The 21,075-nt window shown below is 35.1% G+C and overlaps 1 protein-coding gene across 6 annotated transcripts in view; it reads left to right on the top strand.

Annotated features, from left to right (window-relative positions):
• OSBPL8 (oxysterol binding protein like 8) overlaps positions 1-21,075 on the top strand; it is a 185,396-nt gene that overhangs the window by 92,034 nt on the left and 72,287 nt on the right. Inside the window, exon 1 of one of the 6 annotated variants that reach the window (XM_014795241.2) lies at positions 18,182-18,341. The exons of the other annotated variants lie outside the window; for them this stretch is intronic. Within the exon in view, the coding sequence (XP_014650727.1) occupies positions 18,197-18,341 (145 nt within the window). The 5' untranslated portion in view covers positions 18,182-18,196. Of the gene's footprint in view, positions 1-18,181; positions 18,342-21,075 lie in introns of those variants that run through there. 6 annotated transcript variants of the gene reach the window in all.

Consider the following 21,075-nt stretch of genomic DNA (forward strand, 5'->3'; position numbering starts at 1 on the left):
CCATGCCTAGCATAGTACCTGGAACATAGTAGGAACTTTTGTGTTTAATAAGAGAATAAATGTCTTTATTGAGAACCTGTTATATGCTGGTCCCTGCCCTTGTGAAACTTACAATCTCATTTTTTAATGAATAAATGCAATTTGGGGGTGGTGGGGGAGTCTTCATGTGCTGGAAGCCTGTTCTCTAATATGAACCTCATGTGTAATACTGTTCCTGTGTTTGCTAAAGCGAGAGTCCTACAAGAGAGTGGATGACCATGTAGCAGGAAAAAACTGGCATTTGTTTTGGTGATATTTGCTGGACTCATACTAATATCTCATTTATTGAGCACTTACTGAATTTGGCTATTATGCTAAAAGTTGTATGTGCAAAATTATGTTCAACTCTTGAAACAACCCCATAGGACATAGGCACACTTACTATGACTGCTTTACAAGTGAGAAAACTGAAGATTAGGGATGTTAAGAAATTTGTTCAAATTTACAAATTTAGTAAATATCAGAGGCAGGTTTCAAACTCAGGATTGTCAAGGCCCACATTCTTAACTACTCCATTCTGTTGGAGTGAATTACAGTGTCAACTATTTTCCTTTTTGTTTTATGCATGCTGTAGTGTTAGAAATTTATGTTTTGCCAGTGCTTTGGAATGACCAAGATTCTTACTGTTCCTGTTTTCTGGCTGAGTCTCCTTCGTGAAAATTGATTCACACCAATTTAATGTAGGTCATTATCCCTTAAAAACAATTCTTAAGTTTGTTGTTTGCATTGTGATTTCCTTCCATCATTTTGGGATTTTCTTTTCTTTTTTTGTAGGAAGGAACTGGAGAGACTCTGACTCTCCTCACTAAAGCCCACATATATCAAGATAATCTTTTATTTGTTATATGTTTAGATTATGGTGGTAAATCAGATTATTCCAAAAATTGTGTATTTGCCAGATTTTTCCCCTTATTCAAAGACTAGGTACCAGTTTACTTCAAAATAGTTTTGACTTAAGTATGATTACAGTCTCTAAAATAGGATAGTATTTTATGCTGACTTGCTCGAGCTTAGTGTATTTCAGTTGTTTATCATGAAAGAAGGACATGTAGATTAATTAGGCCTGTTGTCTCCCTTTTCCCCTCTGCTTTTGAATAAGGACGATGCCAAGAGAGCCTAGAGACTAAATTATAGCTCATCTCATGGATAGTCTGTTCCCTCTGGATCGTGTTCGAGTTTGTTATCAAAGCTTGATGAATTACCATAATATATCTTGTAGCTACTCTTTCATTCTTTGGTCCTAAGCTATTTTGCATGCTTTTATTTTTTAAAAAAATCTGTGAGTTATAGTGCTTTGTGAGAAAATATAAAATGTTGCTTTGCCAAAACTTGAATGAGTTCATTTCAAACTAATTTTTAAATGTTTAAAAACTTTTGAAACTACAAGTTTTACCTGCTTAGTCAGTTTTATCAAAATAATTTAGACCATGCTTGGTTTATCTAGGCTTGAATTAAAACGACTATGCTTAGTATTGTGTTTCTCATATCCCTTAGTAAATTCTCTTAAACCTGCAAATTCTCTTCACCTTGAATGCTCTGGCAGCATTAAACATGGCATGATAGGTCTATATCTACAACTTAATAGAAGACTTCAAAGTAAAGGGGGATTTTTTTGCAGAGGGTTTACTAATGTGAAGGTGTTGTACCAGATTTCCCAGGTGACAGTTTTAGACATTGCTGGTATTATCTCAGGTGATTAACACAGAGTACCTTCCTTAAAGCCGTTCACAGACAAAAGGAGACATAGAAGTCAGTTTCCTCCATGAACCGAAGCAATTCCTCCTTCCTTGGTAAGACATTTCTAGGATAAATTCTGAACGTATATGAGACCATACACATATATGTGTTCTTGAATATGTGTGTTATATTTCATGGAAATTGTTTTACCTAGAAGAGAACTTGAATTTATCCCCTCCCCCCACCGTCTTTAATTTTTTTTCCCCAAAATGCCATGCTTTGGTTTATAGCCATTGATTGTTATTTTTAGAAATAGTATAAATTAGAAGTTATGTTAACTTTCTTCTGAGTTTTTAAATCCTCCATGTGTTACGTTTCTGAAGTTATTACTTAAAACATGGTTGTTTTCTGTTTTGAAATTCCTTGTGTTTGGGTAGTTTCTTCAGAGAGCTGTGAAAGTACCTATTAAATAATGAAAGAGAATATAATATTTGGCAAATTAAGAAAATAAGAATAAGATATTTTTCTAAATTTCTCTTGTGAAATGTTGCAATATCTATGTTCTTCAACTGTTCCTATGCTCCTACAGGGGAAACTGAAATACTTTGAAAGAATTTATTGAAAAGTGAGACTGAATAATTCAGCTTTATTTTAAGCATCTTTACAAAGATGAAAAGAGTTGTCTCATTCTTGCCAAGCCTAATTAATTGCTTCTTTAACAAAGTAGTAAGATGAACATTAAGAATTGTAAAGGATACTTTTTTCCCCATAAACGTCCCTTATATATATTTGTGTGTTTATATATATTATATATATATATTTTTTTTACTTAAATTAACGTTAAAAGATTGTCAGATATTACCTGCCCTAGTTTCTCAGCTCTTTTCTGTGGGGATTTCCCCCCATTTGTTTCCAAGATCTGAAGGCTTGAGAGCTCCTTCTTAGCAAGAGTGGTAAAAGAGTTTCACCTCTACAGTTGACTGCTACAATTTTCCTTTCCTTATTTGAGGCATGTAGAGGCAAGCTTTCTGTATTTTTAATAAATATATAGCAAGATATTATCATTTTAATTTACCAAGTAATATTTGCGTAATTTCTGAGAGAAGATAAACGGTAGTTTCATAGAAATTTTTCTGTTTTCACTTCCTTTGGTTGGTGTAACTTTGAACATACATAAATTTCATTTAAGAATGAAACAGTGAAAGGTTAGCAAACTTATCTCTTTCTAGGAGAAGGAAGGATGTTTGTGACAGATGGACAGCTGCTCGCTGGGGGTACCGGATTTTCCAAGGGTCTCCTCCATCAAACTGGCCTTTATTTAGCCTGCTTTGTTTATATTTCTGAAATAGAAAGTGAGAACAAACCAAAAAATGGTATTCTCAGCCCCAGCCTTCAAGAGTTTAACTTGTAATTGGGAAATTTAGGGACAAGAAGTAGGGAAAACATAAGGAAACATGACGACATATAAGTGAACTTTCAGTTCTAGTAGCATGGCAACCAAATGTTCAGAGAAAACCTTCCTAGTAAAAGCATCAAAATGCTGGATACAGTGTTTTAAAAATTTATTTTTCAAGTGTGGTTGAACTGTCAGTAAAGTAAGGGAATTAGTAGGAAGGGCTGAATTATTAAGGGAGTAGGAATCCAGAGAGGTAATGAGCTCTGCAGCCAGTATTTGTCAGGCACTTGCTGATTCCTGAAGATTTAAAGCCTAGGTTTTAACAAGAGGAAGGAGAAAAGGTCTGTGGCCTGTTCATGGTGGAAATTTGGATTGGACATCTCTCCACATGAAATTAGGAGTCCTAAAGGGCAGCATTTTTAGTTTAAAAAAACTGGAAGATGTGCCCACAGAGGAAAAGGATGGTGTATTTGCCCCTCTTGGTGTTGAGTCTAGGTAGAATGGGGGAGAGAGAAGCGCAGACACACATCTCTGTAGGCTTGGGGCCAGAATTCATACTATCTCCAGGCAAAGACAAAAACACCCCCAGTTTAGTTTAAAATGGTCTTGGGTTACTAGTATTCTCAGGTGCCTGGAAGAATTGACACAGATGCTCTTTAGAAGAGAATATTTTAAACACAGGCCTCAAAGAATTACATATGAATTCATAATTGAAAATCAATAAACAAAACAACAATGATATCCCATTATGCACTTATTAGAATGGCTAAAATCCAAAACACCAACAACACCAAATACGGGCAAGGATGTTGAAAAATCAATCAACACATGAGAGAGAATCAGACTATCAGAGAGAATCTGTGTAAACTACCTACCATCCACACCAAAGTCTGTACTGGAATTATAAATTCCAGAATGTAATTTAATGGATTAAAGGCAATATTAAAAGACATAATGCTGAGAAACTTTCAGAATTGATGAAAGACAACAACCCTCTGATTAAGGAGGCCTCACAGTTGCCAAGCAGGAAATCTAGAAAATAATAGTTTCAGTGCTGATACTTGACAAGAAGGAAGACTGAAAAGTAGTGAATTAAGTAAGCATTTAACTTAGTTAGAAAAATAATGGAATAAGCCCAAAGTAGATAGAAGGAAGGAAATAGTACAGAGAATAGACTTAGTTGAGAGTATCAGGAAAGACAAAGTTGGTTGTTGGAAAGGCTAATAAAATTATCAAATCTTTGGCAAGATTAAGGAGAAAAACGAGGAAATAAACATCATTAGGAATGAAAAGGGAACACAATTAAAAATAGAAGCAGATGTTTAAAAGATAAGATATACAGCTTTAAGCCAATAAATTTGAAAAATTAGATGGAATGACAAATTTTCAGAAAGATATTACTTCCTAAAATTGACTCAGTAACAGAAAATTCTAGTAACTTTTGTAATCTAATTAGTAATATAGATTACAAAGACAACATGAAGCCCAGATAGGTTTACAAACAAGTTCTACGAAACGTTTAGGGAAAAACATAATTCCAGTCTCACATTAATACTGTGCTTCATTTATTCTAAAAAGCACCCCCCTCCATTTTAACATCTCTGAGGTTGGGTTGGATTTTTTTTTTTTTTGTGAGGAAGATCGGCCCTGAGCTAACATCTGGCAATCCTCCTCTTTTTGCTGAGGAAGACTGGCCCTGGGCTAACATCCATGCCCATCCTCCTGTACTTTATATGGGATGCTGCTACAGCATGGCTTGTCAAGCAGTGCATCGGTGCACACCCGGGATCCGAACTGGTGAACCCCAGGCCGGCGCAGCAGAACACGTGCACTTAACTGCTTGTGCCACTGGGCCGGCCCTGAGTTGGATTTTTAGTTGATGGTGTTTTACAATTTCTGTTGCCATTGTTATACACTTTATATTGTCTCTGAGTTTGGGATGTGTGTTACACATCTTATAATTGTCATCAGTCTCCTTCCATCCTCTCATATTTTATGATATCTCTGAAGTCAGGAATGTAGCTAATAGGTGATAGCATCTTAGAATTGATGAAAAGGAAAAAGAAATATTCCCTAAATGAGGCTTGTATTTTAAAAGCAGACAAGGACATTACAAGAGAGAAAAGTTACAAGACATTATTGCTCATGAACCTAGATGCAGAAATTCTAAACAAATTATTAGCAAACTGCATCAAGCAAGATATAAAAAAGTAATAATATAACCACATTGGAGTTAGTCCAGGAATGCAAGGACAGGTTTGATATTAGGAAATCTGTGGTTGTCATTTAACACTTTAACAGATTGAAGACAAAGACTGTTGTCATCATCCTACTAATAAAGAAAGCATATTTGAAAATTTTAACATACATTCATGATAAAAAAAACTCTTAGCAAATTAGGAATAGAAGGGAGCTTTCTTAACCTTGTAAAGCTAATTAGCAACAAGAAAAAGGTGTGTACCATCTACACTTCATTTCCACATTGTACTTGAAATTGAGCTAGTGAATAAGGTAAAAAGAAATAAAAGTAAAGGAAGAAAGAAATTTTTCATTTGCATCTAGTATAATTGTACAGAACCTCTCCCAAATTCATAGATAAATTATTAAAATTATTAAGAAGTTACTGGATATATGTTAACTGCAGTTCTCTGTACCAGTAATAAATTGTTAGAAAAATTCAATTCAAGAAATACCACTTAAAGTAACAGAAAATAAGGTACATAGCAATAAATCTAACAAAACATGAAATATCTTTATGTAGAAAAGTATAACATTAAGATTATAAATGGAGAGACATACCATGTTTCCGATAGGAAAATTTAATATTATTAGCATGTCACTTCTCAAATTGATTTTATCTATTCAATGTGTTTTGAATCCATATCTCAACAGGATTTTTTGTGTGTGTGTGTGAGAATGATTGGCCCTGAGCTGACATCTGTGCTAATCTTCCTCTATTTTGTATGTGGGAGGCTGCCACAGCACGGCTTGATGAGTGATGTGTAGGTCCACGCCCGAGAGCTGAACCTGTGAACCCTGGGCCGACGAGGTGGAGTGCACGAATGTAACCACCAGGCTGGCCCCAACAACAGGATTTTTTTTTTTTTGGTGAGGAAGATCAGCCCTGAGCTAACATCCATGCCAATCCTCCTCCTTTTTCGCTGAGGAAGACTGGCTCTGAGCTAACATCTATTGCCAGTCCTCCTCCTTTTTTTCCCCAAAGCCCCAGTAGATAGTTGCATGTCATAGTTGCACATCCCTCCAGTTGCTACACATGGGACGTGGCCCCAGCATGGCCAGAGAAGTGGCGCGTGGCACGTGCCCGGGATCCGAACCTGGGCCACCAGCAGCAGAGCGCGCGCACCCAACTGCTAAGCCACAGGGCCAGCCCCAACAACAGGATTTTTTAATGATCCTTGATAAGGTCATCCTTAACTCTCTAGGGAGAGCAAAGGGCAAAGAAGAGTCAAGATACTTCTGAAGAAGCAGAGCCAGGCAAGGGTCGGGGTTACTTAGTACTTACTATAACGCTCTAGTAAATAAGACTAGAGGTATCGGTGCTGAAATAGACAAAGAGATGAATGAAACACAATAGGGACTTAGAAACAGACCCAAGCATATATGAAACTCAATTTATGACATGTTACTCAATAAATGGTTTTGGGAAAATTACTTATCCATATGAGAAAAAAAAAAACAGAAAATAGAGCCTTCCTACTATATACAAAATCAATCCCAGATTAAATGTGAAAGATAAATCTTTTAAACTTCACAAAATACAGAAAATATTTTTATAACCTTGGGGTAAGAAACACACACACACACACACTAAACTGAAAAGAAGACTGACACAGTCTACCTCAGTGAAATTAAGAACATCTGTTCATCAAAAGATACCATAAAAAGAGTGAAGAAACAGATTGCAATGCATGTAACTAAGAAAGAATTAATATCTAGAAAAATCAGTGATTTAAAGCTGCAGGCATCAATATGGAAGAATATACAAAACAAATTAAAGTTTGTGCAGTATCATGACATTTATGTGAACTTTAAAAAGTAAAATGAGTCAATGCATTGTGTAGGGATAGATACATGGTAAAACAATGGAATGAGTAAAACAATTTGGGATAATGGTTAACTGGTTAGGAGGGAGCAGGGTGCAATCAGGCACACATGAGAACCTTCAAAGGTATTTGTAGTACTCTTTTTCTTAAGTTGGTGGTTATTACCTAGATTTTCATTTTTATTAATAATGTTGAAAATGTACATATGTTATAAATACTCTTGAGTACACATATTTAGAATAAATGCATCTCTCTTTTTTTACAGTATAGCCTGTGGACTGATGCTGGTCCCTGTGGTGCTTTCCTAGTTCTGTAACTTGTTGTTAGTGCCATCCAGTTGATTCTAACTCCTAATGACACTGTATCCGGCAGAGTGGAACCCTGCCTGGTCTTTCTGTGCCATTCTCTCACCTTCCAGGGCTGTATCAGACAATGCTCCGCTGCTATTCATACGATTTTCATGGCCAATTCTTTTGGAAGTGGGTGGGCCGGGTCCTTCTTCCTAGTCTATCTTAGTCTGGAAGCTCCCCTGAAACCTGTCCACCATGGGTGACCCTGCTGGTATGTGAAATACCAGTGACATAGCTTTCAGCATCACAGCAACACGCAGCCACCACAGTATGACAACTGATAGGCAGTGGTATGGTTCCCTGATTGGGAAAGAAACCTGGGCTATCGCGATGAGAGCACTAAATCTTAACCACCAGACCACCAGCGATGGCTAGGTCTGTAACTAAATGAGAAAAATAAGTACACTATTATGAGTTTTTCATTAAGTGAAATTCCTTCAGTGTAAAAGACCATCCATTATTGTGAGATTATAGTGTTCCTGCTATATGATATTTAATATGCCTATTGAATTGATGGAGATTGTGAATTATAGGTTTTTAAAAAATTATGTCTTATCAAGATGAAAAGCCTGATAGCAGTGCCACAGTTTTGGAAGGAAATTTTACTGGTCCACAAAATTCAAAATCGAGGAACCATAGGTATATGTCATTACCTTTTGTGAGGAGATTGTGGGCATAGGCTAAGGAAAAGGAAATCCTTGAATTTTGGATGGAGTAATGGACCATGAAGTTACTTGGATATGTGATTACAACTGGCGAACCAAATAGCTTCTTGAGGATCTTGTTAGGCTCATCATTAGGAAATCTCTGGAATGTGGCAGCCTCTAATTTAATTTATGTCCGACTCCAAAGCTCCTAAAGTTGGGTAGAGTCTCTGGTGGGTAAGTAAGGAGATGGAAGCGTTGGCACCAAGATGTGAACACGAGCTAGGAGAGGGAATGGAGAGATCAGTGTCCATGCTTGCCATCCTAGAACATGTCTTCTTACTTGGTTCCCATGCTTGGAGAGAAGGGCTGGAAGAGTAGTTATTTAGGGAACACTAAGAGACTTAAATGGGTACAGTGGGGAATGGGATTTTCTTTGTTATGTTTTGAGAATTTAGTTATATAGACAGAAAGAGGAGTAGCTTTTTTCTAACATGATACGTGCACAGCTTTCTAGTGGACGAATCTTTGAAAAATAGATTTTTTTTTAAGTTTTCGGTTGAGTCCCTGATTTACAAACTGTCCTTATACGTAAAGGATGATCCGGTTGAGTGGTCTATGTCCTATAGGCCCCTCCTTTATTCTTCACTATCATTGAGATGTGCTTCATTTTTTCCCTTCCCACCACAGATCCTATTGTCACTTGGGACTGTCTTTTTTATCCCTGGTCTTTGAGTGTCACCTTACCACAAAACTGCTTGATGCTGGCATCTGTGTTGACAGGCTTAGGGCAAGGAGAGTGAGGAGGAGGGGGGAAAGTAAACACTTCTCCCATGGCTGGATTCTAATCTTGGCTCGATTGCTCATTTACTATGTGACCTTGAGCATATGTCTCTCAGAGCCTGATCACCTTATTGATAAAACCAGGATACTACTACTTGTATATGTAATATTGTTGTTATTTGAATCTATTGAGAACATGTGTGAAAACTTTTTTGAAAACATATTAATTACTGTATAATTATGAGGTAGTATTATGATGGTTACACTCATAGGTACTATTAGTTTAGTACGTTTTCAGTTAAATAGATTGTTGTGAACAGTCTTATAAACCTAAGCATCTCATTTAACATTTACTTTATGGGAATAGACTGAGTTTCAGTCAACTTTTAGTGAACATGAATTCACATACACATATTGAAAGTTCAAAAAGAGCAGAAACTAGGGACTATTATGTTCATAGCTCTCTTGTGCTTGACATAGTTCCCAACACATGGTAGGTGCTCACTAAATTTTTATTGAAGGAGCGATTATATAACATACACATATAATTATAAAGAACTTTTCATTCAAAGGAAGGTACTGTCTTACAGTTATTGCAGTAGATATGGATATATAGACAAGAATGCTATCCAATCTAAAATTAACTTAAGCCATCCTTTTAATTTTGTATGTGCATTTGTGTATGCTTTTATATTGAGAACATATTTACTGCTGAGAATCGACAGAGTTATTTTCTGAGGAAATGTAGGATAAAACAGTTTGCTTTGTATAATTTTCAAGCCATATAATCATCAATGAGATTTTACTAATTATAGCTAAGAAACTGCTTTGTTGTTTTGGACGATGGTAATTGACAGAGAGCTTTGTCGTGTGTTTTCTGTTTTAAAACAAAGGTCATTATTGCCATCTCAATTTATATGTCCTATGAAAGGTTATTAATAGACTTGTTTGCTAAGCCTTAGCTGCTCCAATGTGTGAACTATCTTGTTATTTCCTCTGTAAGGGGAACTGTTGAATTTGTATAGTACCCTTTTCAGATATTTAGTTCATTTTATAGAACTCTTCTATACTCTCTTCGTGTTTGGATATAGTACTTTCTTAAATTCTTGTTGGTTGATTTTTGTTTTCAGTATTTTCATCTTTTTCCAACTCTTCTTGCTGCTTTAAGGATTTTAAAATCTCTTAAAGCCTAGGTTTATTTTCTTGGGATTCAAGATAAAGTACATACCTCTTATAATACTCTCATCCTAATTTAAACCAATGTATTTTATCGTGAGTGCGCATAGAACTTTATAGAATTTAAATGGATTTTCCAACTACCAAATTAGATTATTTCAAAATATCAGCTATGTTTGCCATTTATCTGTTTTTCAAATAGAGATGGTCTGGAATTTGTCCAGAGAACTCATTAGAGTTCTAGTATTACAGTGACATGCCTCCTCCGGTCCTAATCTTTTGGCTCTATAGAAAGAGAAACTAAGACTAGGCAATTTCTTTGGCCTATAGCAGGAACATCTAGAGAATATTTTTATTATGGCCTTTTGTGGATTTTGCCTCTGTTCAAATGTCTACCATTTTAATATGGAAAGAGCCACTAAACCAGAGATAATATATATAGTTGATCTCTTCAGTGGCAAGGTGGTAATAAAATTTTATAGTGAGTTCTTTTTAAAATTAGAGAATTTCAAAAGAAATAATATTGTTTGTCAGTGCTTTCCAATTTTGACCATGACCCATGTAAGAAATACATTTTACATGACTACCCAAAACATAATATATAGATAGTTATATAAAAAACCTAGAACAAATGATTCATGAAATATCTTGCCTTTTTTTTATTATTATTACTTGTACAAATACTATTTTTTTTTAATTGTGAAATTTTTGTTGTACATGATTGTTTGCCAGTCACCATCTAAGTGCATCCCTCCATCTCTTGTGCCCATCCCCCACCCCCCTAGCCCCTGGTAACCACCAAACAGTTCTATCTGTGTATGTGTTGGTTTATCTTCCCCATATGAGTGAAATCATGCAGTTTGTCTTTCTCTTTCTGGCTTATTTCGCTTAACATAATACCCTCCAGGTCCATCCATGTTGTTGCAAATGGGACGATTTTGTCTTCTTTTATGGCTGAGTAGTATTCCATGGTATGTATATACCACATCTTCTTTATCCAGTCATCAGTCGAGGGACACTTGGGTTGCTTCCATGTCTTGGCTATAGTGAATAATGCTGCAATGAACATAGGGGTGCATAAGCCTCCTTGGATTGTTGATTTCAAGTTCGTTGGGTAGATACCCTGGAGTGGGATAGCTGGATCGTAAGGTATTTCTATTTTTAATTTCTTGAGGAATCTCCATACTGTTTTCCATAGAGGCTGCACCAGTTTGCATTCCCACCAGCAGTGGATTCGGGTTCCCATTTCTCCACAGCCTCTCCAGCATTTGTTGTTTTTTGTCTTGGTGATTATAGCCATTCTAACGGATGTAGGATGATATCTTAGTGTGGTTGTGATTTGCATTTCCCTGATGATTAGTGATGTTGAGCATCTTTTCATGTGCCTATTGGCCATCAGTATATCTTCTTTGGAGAAGTGTCTGTTCATTTCTTCTGCCCATTTTTTGATTGGGCAAAATTGTTTGTTGTTTTGTTGTTCAGTTGTGTGAGTTCTTTATATATTATGGAGATTAATTCCTTGTCGGATATATGGTTTGCAAATATTTTTTCCCAGCTGGTGGGTTCCCTGTTCATTTTGATCCTGGTTTCATTTGCCTTGCAGAAGCTCTTTAATCTGATGAAGTCCCACTTGTTTATTTTTTCTTTTGTTTCCCTTGTCTGAGTAGACATGGAATTCGAAAAGATCCCTTTATGGCTGATGACAAGTAGCCTACTACCTATATTTTCCTCCAGGAGTTTTACAGTTTCAGGTCTCACCTTCAGGTCTTTGATCCATTTTGAGTTAATTTTTGTGTATGGCGAAAGAAGACGGTCTGCTTTCATTCTTTTGCAAGTGGCTGCCCAGTTTTCCCAGCACCATTTATTGAAGAGACTATATCTCCACTGTATGTCCTTAGCTCCTTTGTGAAAGATTAGCTGCCCATAAATGTGAGGTTTTATAGTGTAAACAGGGAAAAATGGTAGATTAAAATGTTAACCCAGATATGTTTTAAGAGTGTTCAGCTTTGCTATAGACTTGACAGTAGTTGAATCCTGGCAGTGTGACACAGTAGAGGGTAAGAGAGGTAAATCAGGCTTTGAGCATAGTTTGATCCTTAGTCTGACTTTAAAATTAACACAAAATCTGTAGTGATTATGAGTAATTCTGAAATTAAATTGAAATCACAAGAGATATATAAAATGTTTTAAAAATAGATCTTTGGTTCTTTAGAATAACAAATCTAGAGTTTGGTTTTAAATTAGCAGTTGCCTTTAAAAATTTGTTGTTTAAAAGTGGTTTTTTCATTATTGAGAAAGGGTGTATTTGTGATTCCCTTGTGAAGTCAGTGTCCTGCAGTTTTGTTATATCCTGTCATAAGATCATTGTGGTGTAATGGTTTTCTTTGGCTTAGATTATAGACTCAAAAAAAAAGTAAGTTATTATTACTACCTTACATTTACAAAACACTTTATATTGATCAAAACATATATACATATATATGCAGTCGTGTGTTGCTTAATGATGAGGATACATTCTGAATAATATGTCAAGTGATTTCATTGTTGTGCAAACAGTGTACTTACACAAACCTAGATGGTATAGCTTACTCTACACCTAGGCTATATGGCACTAATTTCATGGGATCACCATTGTATATGTGGTCCATCGTTGACCAAAACATCATTATGTGGTGCGTGATGGTATTTATACTCGCAATTATATGATGTATAGGCAAGGCAGGTGGTAGATAATAATTGAACCAGATCCAGGATCCAGAAATATTAGCTCCTAGTGTTGTTTCCGCTGGTTCTAAATGAAGTAATGCTTTTTTAGTCTACCAAGTATTTTCATCAAGTATTCTGAGTTTACCAAGTATTTAAAAATCTTTAACATAAACAATTGCTAATGGAAGCTTTGTGAAAGTTTGTGTAAATATGGGTACCACATTTATTTCACCACCATACAGATGAGGTAGGAAAGATGGAGTTCTTATTTAAATTTCCAGATTATGAGTCCCCAGGGATCACATCTTAGGGGAGAAAGGGTATAGATAACCCATTTGAGTTAGGATTACTCAAGTGAGTGCAAAGAAAGGATAAAATAGTAACAAGTGGCTAATAGGGATGGGAAAATAAATCTTGCTAATTATATCACATTATTTAGTTATATTTTATTATTCTTATCTTCATCGCTTCTCTGAACTATTAAATTACAAACCTGGACAAAATAATAGCTTACATTTGTTGAGTGTTTTCCATGTACCAAGCAACAATCTAAGAACTTTGTCTGAAAAAAAAATTTATGTGTAATGTATTATGAAATGTTTCATGCATGTTGAATAGTGCATAAAATGTATTAGCATTTTATAGAATAACTACAAAACCAGTACTTATATACCTCGCACCCCAGGTTTAGAAGAGATCATTGCCAGTACTTTAGAAGTCTTCAGTCTCTCCTAATCCCAGACTCTTCCCCATTTTGCCCTCTGCATACCCCACATAACCACTATCCTCACCTTTCTGTGAATTTTCATGCATTTTTCCCCCTCAAATAATGTTACCATTATGTATGCATGTCTATAAACAATTTCGAGTTTATTTTGAATGAGTAGTAAGCACAAACCCACTCAGATAAGGAAGGGGCAATATTGCTGCTATTTGACAGCGCTTCCCAGGGGAAGATAAGCTGAGCAGAGTCTCTAGGTTATAGTTTGGCTTTGATTTCTTTGAGAGTTTGAACAAGAGTCTCTGCTATGGAAAACATTGGGCGGGACCATTAGTGAGTCCTGGGAAACATTGGGTCTCTCATAGCTTCCAGTTTAGGTCCTAGACACTTGGCAGTAATATGGTCAGGAAAGGCATTTTCTGCCTTTTAGTTCATGTTCTGTCAGGAAAAGAAAGAAAGTAGAACACTTTAAAACTTTTGCTTTGCAAAAGACAATGACAAGTGAATGAGCACACAAGCTCTAGACTGGGAGAAAATATTTTCAAAAGAAATATCTGTTATCCAAAATATACAAAGAACTCTGAAAACTCAACAATAAGAAAACAAACAACTCAATTAAAAAATGGGTAAAAGACCTTAACAGACACCTCACTAAAGAAGGTATATAGATGACAAATAAGCATGTGAAAAGATGCTCCAAAGCATATGTCATCGGGGAAAGGCAAATTAAAACAACAGTAAGATACTGCTGCATACCTAGTAGAATACCCAAAATTCGGAACACTGACAACATTAATGTAGAGCAGCAGGAACTCTCATTCATTGCTGGTGGGAATGCACAATGGTACAGCCACTTTGGAAGATAGTTTGGTGGTTTCTTACAAGACTAAACCATATTCTTACCATACAGTCCAGCAGTCATGCTCCTTGATATTTACCCAAAGGAGCTGAAGACTTGTGTCCACACAAAAACCTGCGCAAAGATGTTTATAGCAACTTTATTTTGTAATGCCAAAACTTGGAAGCAACGAAGATGTCCTTCAGTATGTGAATGGATAAATAAACTGTGATACATCTAGGCAATGGAATATTATTCAGGGCTAAAAACAAATGAGATATCAAGCCACGAATAGACATGAAGGAACCTTAAATGCATATTACTAACTGAAGGAAGCCAACCTGAAAAGGCTTCATACTGTATGATTCCAACTATGTGACATTCTGGTAAAGTCAAAGCTATGGAGACAGTAAAAAGATCAGTGGTTGCCAGGAGTTAGTGGGGAAGGAGGAATGAATAGGAGGAGCACATGGGATTTTTAGGGCATTGAAAATACTCTGATACTGTAATGATGGATACATGTCATTATACATTTGTCCAAACCTATAGAATGTACACCATCAAAAGTGAACCCTAAGGTAATCTATGGACGTCGGGTGTCAATGTGGGTTCATCAGTTGTAACAAGTGTACCCCTTTGGTGGGGGAAATTGATAATGGGGGAGGGCATGCATGTGTGGAGGCAGAGGGCATATCAGAAATACCTTCCTCTCAGTTTTGCTGTGAACTTAAAACTGCTTTAAAAAATAAAGTCTTTAGGGCCGGCCCCGTGGCTTAGCGGTTAAGTGCGCGCGCCTTGCTACTGGCGGCCTGGGTTCAGATCCCGGGCGCGCACCAACGTACCGCTTCTCCGGCCATACTGAGGCCGCGTCCCGCATACAGCAACTAGAAGGATGTGCAACTATGACATACAACTATCTACTGGGGCTTTGGGGGAAAAATAAATAAATAAATAAAATTATTAAAAAAAAATAAAGTCTTAAAAAAAAAAAAGGAAAAGCAGAACACTTCAGTGTATTGGAAGTATCCTCAGCTTATCCAAACGTGAGGGCATGTGGGAAAGAGAAGAAACTTCATCAGCATATTGTCAAGACAGGCCAAGGTCAGGCAAGAATTTGGGCAAGCTCACACAAACAATTTGTCCTTGGGCTAAAAAGAGATGGTACAGTGGGACTTTTTGGTGATGACAGCTTTTTTATATTGAATGTCCTGTTTCTTGTATCCCATGCATTCTTAATTTGCTGTCACTCTTTGGTAGAGTATATATTCTAGTACAGCCTTTCTCAGCTTGGGTTCTATGAGGGAGTAAGGCCTATAGAAAATAATTTAAGTGAATATTTTCTCACTTCTCCCTCCCAAGGATATGATCATGATTAGAGCCATTATAGAAGCATGGGAGAAAAAGTTAACTCATTTTGAAGAGTAGATGTTTTAGTACCTTAGGCCTAATTCTATTGTAGAACCTCAGGTAAGAAGGGCTACTCTAGTGAATTCTTTAAAAATATGCATGGAAAGTAAATTTTTGAGACCTAGCATGTCTAAAAATATTTTTATTTTACCGTAATATATAACTGATAGTTTGGCTGGGTATGAAATCTTAAGTTGGAAGTCATTTTCCTTCCAGTTTTGAAGGCATTGCTTATATTTTTGTCCTGATTCCAGTATTATTGTTGACGTCAGTAGCTTATCGGATTCCCAATCTGGAGGAATTTGATGCTGTGAATTATGTGCAGAGGGATTCTTTGGTATAAAGAGGGTTAGTTCTCAGTTTTTACCACTGTTGGTTTGTGATTCGGCTCTCTTGGATCTGTAAGACAGTGACTACTTGCTTGTTTCATGCTTTCCAGTATCAAATTTATGTTGTTGATGTATTCTCTCCTGGATACATACCCATATTTGTTTATGTTTTTTAAGAAAATACCCCTTTCCTGTCATTTTAGTTGAGGTTTAGGAGGGAACACATTAGGTCAGTGTTTTCATTCTGCCATTTTAACCTGGAACCTTTCTAGATTTTACATATATTATCCAATTTGATCTTTATAACAATCTCATAATATAGATACTGTTATTAGCATTTTATAGATGAGAAAAGAGAGACCCAGAGCAATTAAGTTAATTGCTCAAATGGATCCAGCTAGGATAGAACTAGGATTTGAACCTAGGCAGTTTAATTTCAAATCCTGCTTAACCATTATATTATAATGCCTTTTGTGATATTATCTTTTTTATACCTTGAGAGGCAAGTACCATTGCATGAATTAGTTATAATAATTTCTCTATTGTCTATAATTATTGGTAATTTATGTTTCATGACATGGAGAAAAGAAAAAACAAAAGCAAAAAAACCAAACCTGTTGTAGTTGTGAGTATCAACCATAAACTTACCTATTTTTACCACTCATTGATTTCAAAATGCCTTTGCCTAGGAAAGAATATGTTATGTACAGGCAATCAAGTTTGCTAGCACGTTTGCTGACCTTTCTAGTAAATAGGAACAGTCTTAGATTTTATGGGATACTGTTGTATATGAGTGGAGAACCAGCCTTGAAGTGTGTGATAATGAGGAAGGAAACTGCATCTTATAGTAAGGTACCTATGGAAATGAACTCACTAAGTCGGTTGTCACTGAATTAGTTGTCCAGCTAAGTGGGTGTATTTCTAGGTTGGAAGTAAGAACTATGATCAGAAAAATCAATCTAGGGTATATAAAAAGAGTAATTGACTGGGGTTTTTTAACTTCAGTTAAGGTAGAGTAAGGTAAATGGATTTAAATATAACTAGGAAAGAATTCTTCGGAATTTTAAAGATTAGGTATAAAGAGATGACATAGTATATCGTTTTGGCTATAGGTACTTTCCTATTAGATATAATGATGTGGGATCATACCAGTCACTTGTTTTAACCTAATAAAGATTTCCATTTGTCACTGTGATGATAAACTTGCATTTTTTTAAATAGGAGAGTTTTAAGTGGAACATACTTATTGGTAGACTAGATATTTTGAAAAGTTTAATTGTAATGAAGAGGAACTGTAGTAGCTCATATCTGTTTCAGTGAACATATATTGGAGCATACAGCATTAATTATGGAGTCTTTCTAATCTCTGTTGATTGGTTTGAATTAACAGTCTTAATGACTCATATATCCCTGCTAGAGGTAAAACTTAAATATTTATTCTCTGCTTTAACAATTGGAATCCATCAAAATTGTACTTGAAAGCATATATTTCCTTGTGAATTCTTAATCATGACTGAGGCAAGCAGTAGATTAGATATAAATCTAGAAGCTTCCGGAAAGATAAACAGTGTAATGTTTATATCCATTTTTGAAGTAAGCAAAAACTGGAAAGGAAAGAGTAGAAAGAGGTGGGAAGTGTGATAGATACTTCAGAAACATAGTGGATATGAGAAAAGGGCTTGAGAAAAAAAACAAAACTGTTTTTATTACTTCATCCTGAATCTCTAAGTATTGATCTTGCTTTGTTTTCCTAAGGCAGCAATTCAGTGCAGAGCATTAGTGGTTTGATAAAAAGGTAAAACATTAGTGGAATAGCCGTTCTTGTTTATCAGTTCTTTAAAGAAAAAAAACCCAGCAGCATGGCTTAATGCCTTTTCTGTCAGTCTCTTTCTCTGTTTATTGCTGATTTGACAGTCTCTGGTCCTCCTTTGCTGTTAAATGTGTGTGTCCTTTGTTTGTGCTGGTGGGTTTTGCTACATATGAATGTGAAAGAAAAGCCTGTCATTGCCATACTGGTCTAATTAGCCTTCTGGGTGAGCATATACATTAAACAGACCATCTAAGCCATGAAAGAAGAGAGCTCACAGCAACGTAGATTTTCTTCCTGTACTGTGGTTTCGCCTGTTTTATTTCCTCTACGAATTGATGGCCGAAAGCTTGTCCGGAATGCTTCATTTGGAGGATACAATGAACTTTCTCCTTCATTGCCAGGTTTGCTTGTTTAATCTTGCATTCTTTTCTTAATTTCTTGTAGACTTTTCATTAAAATAAACTAGATGCTTTAACATCTTAAAACTGCTTTTATTTAAACAAAACAATTCTGTAGTGAAAGGTTTGGTTTTAGTAACTGCTGCTGTATGGCTTGGCTTTTCCATATTTTCACTTACAGTCTCTTAAGCTCAAACTTAAGAACTAATGATTCAGTAAAGTATGAATCTTGAGTGCCTATAGCATGAATTTTTGCTTTAATTATAGAAATAAATAATTATTATGACCCTTTGATAAAATTAAAGCCTTTTCTGGACTTTGGATAAATGTAAAATTCTATAAATAAACAAATTGCTCTGAAGTTTTTGCAAATGAAACCCAGATATTTGATTGATATTTGTTTGGCTGTTTTCTGCAAAATGATAACTATATTAAAATTGATGTTTAGTTTAAGCTTTAATAGCTCAAGTCTTGACTAAAGTGAAGCTTTCTGCCTAAGTATAATTTTTGAAATGCCTTACTTCTTGTTGTTAGATGTGTTTGTGTATGATTAGTTTTTGCAATATGTATTTTTAGGGTAATATATATTAAATGAAATTAGGCATTTGACAGCCATGATTTAGACATTAAATAATTGGTCAGTGAGATGTAGATATAAATTGTTCATTTATTGATATTGTAGCAAATATTTGGATATATATTTTAAAATATAAACAGTCTTTGTTTTCTTTTCAAAATTTTAAACTGCCACATAATTATATCTACTTTTTAAAGGTCATATTATTTTTTTAAATAAAAATATTCTTTTAATACTCATGGCAAAGAAATATTGACTGAAACTGGTGCTTGCTTTAACCGTTTATGACACTTATATTTTGTTAAATTTGAATTGTATTTTCTACTTTCACACTAACCGTTATTCTTGATTTTGTAAATATTCATGCTGATAGGTGGTATAGGCATTCTTTTGAGATAGTGAAACACCTTATAGAAAGTGTTACCTGGATAATTAAATAAATTATTATAAATTCACTGATTTCATTTTCTTTTCTAACAGTGTTTCCAAAAAGAATTGGAAACCATAGTCCTGAACTGTTGCCTAAGTAGCATAAGCTTTAAACAGCATTCATAATCCATATTTAGTCTTCTTAGTGTAGCATGGTTACTATCATGCCTCTTATGTTCTCAAAAAGATGCAAATCTTAGTATTTGTTCAGAAATGGCTTTGAAAATACAACATACTGAAGTATTTTAATGTTGTTAAATCCTCTGTTTGCTTTCACAATGTACCTTAGTTCCATTTCTGTATTTGTTTCTGTCTCTGTTTGTTTTTTTTAAGCCAGAAGCTTGCTGGCACATGTTTGCTGACCTTCATGCCACGAGTCTACTTAATATTAAAGAATAATCATTCGACCCTAATAAACAATAGAAAACTTCATTTTCTAGAAGTTTATTGTTTACTTAATGAGGTAATTGAAGGCAGACTTGTCAGTTTATCTTGTCAAAGCTTATATTGAAGGTCATCCTGGGTTGATCTGTTTGGAAAAAGTAAATGGTTGGCTTTGTTTTCTAATTCTTGAAATAGAGAAAATCGTATTCATAGGGCTGCTTCCATATTCCCCTTAATACAACCAACAGTTGAATTATAACCAGCCATGTTAAAAAGCTCTTTAAAATATGTTTTATTTTATCAGCTAAGAAACAGAATGGTATTAGATACTTCAAAGAAGCGGCTTTTTATTTATTTTTTTAAGTTAAAAATTAAAAACATGATTTCTTCTGGGATATTTTATTGTACTGAAAAAATTTTTAGATGCATTTGTTTTTATTTGACATCATTAGAGGAGGAGAGATTCTACATTAGAGATATTTAAAGATAACTTTGTCTTACTACTTTGAGCACAACACTTTTTTCATTTTAGTTTTCTTTAGGAAAATGTCTCGCTCTTTTTTTTGTTGTTGTTACTTCTACCTTAAGAAATATATTGGTATGGCCTTTTTCTTTATGATGAGATATAATATAGAAATGATACCCTCTGCCTACGTACTCATAGTGACACTACAGTGCAATTTTTTTTTTCAGTTCATGTCTCTTTGTTTGTCTCTTTCCTTAATCCTCGGGTATAACTTCTAGATATGCTCAATGGACCAATCTCTAGAACAGTACCAAAAATTGGAGTAAATAAACTTTGAACTAAGATATCATTTATAGACAAACAGTGAGCTTTAGTGCACAGATAGTTTTCTTTTTAGTATATTTTGACTTCTCAGAGATTTTTTTTCCTGTATAATTTCTTGATTCTTGGCTGTGTTCGGTATAGTTAATTTTAATGTAGCAATTCTATGTTTTGTAAATACCTATTAAATCTGCATTTATAGATATGTATATATAATCTCATTTCGACAAGACTGAAGCAGCATAAAATCTTACTTTATTATATCTCAACATTAATGAACCAAATTTATTACTGAAGTATATAAGAAGGTTACCCCTTATCAATGATGATAGCACTTATATTCTGTTAACAAATTAGAAGTTAAGGGCAGAGTGCTAATTTATTCAGGAATAATATTCCATTGGATTAGTAGGAGAAAGTGAACTCTATGTACTACTACATTATTGGAAAATATCTTTATGACTGCAGATTCAGGGAAGACTTTCTTAAGACCAAAAAGCATTAACTGTTAAAGAACAAGATTGCTAAATTTAACTACATTAAAATTAAGAGCTGTTCAT

Source organism: Ceratotherium simum, chromosome 25 (assembly GCF_057802395.1).
Source record: "Ceratotherium simum simum isolate JZ-2026a chromosome 25, ASM5780239v1, whole genome shotgun sequence".
Classification (NCBI taxonomy): domain Eukaryota; kingdom Metazoa; phylum Chordata; class Mammalia; order Perissodactyla; family Rhinocerotidae; genus Ceratotherium; species Ceratotherium simum.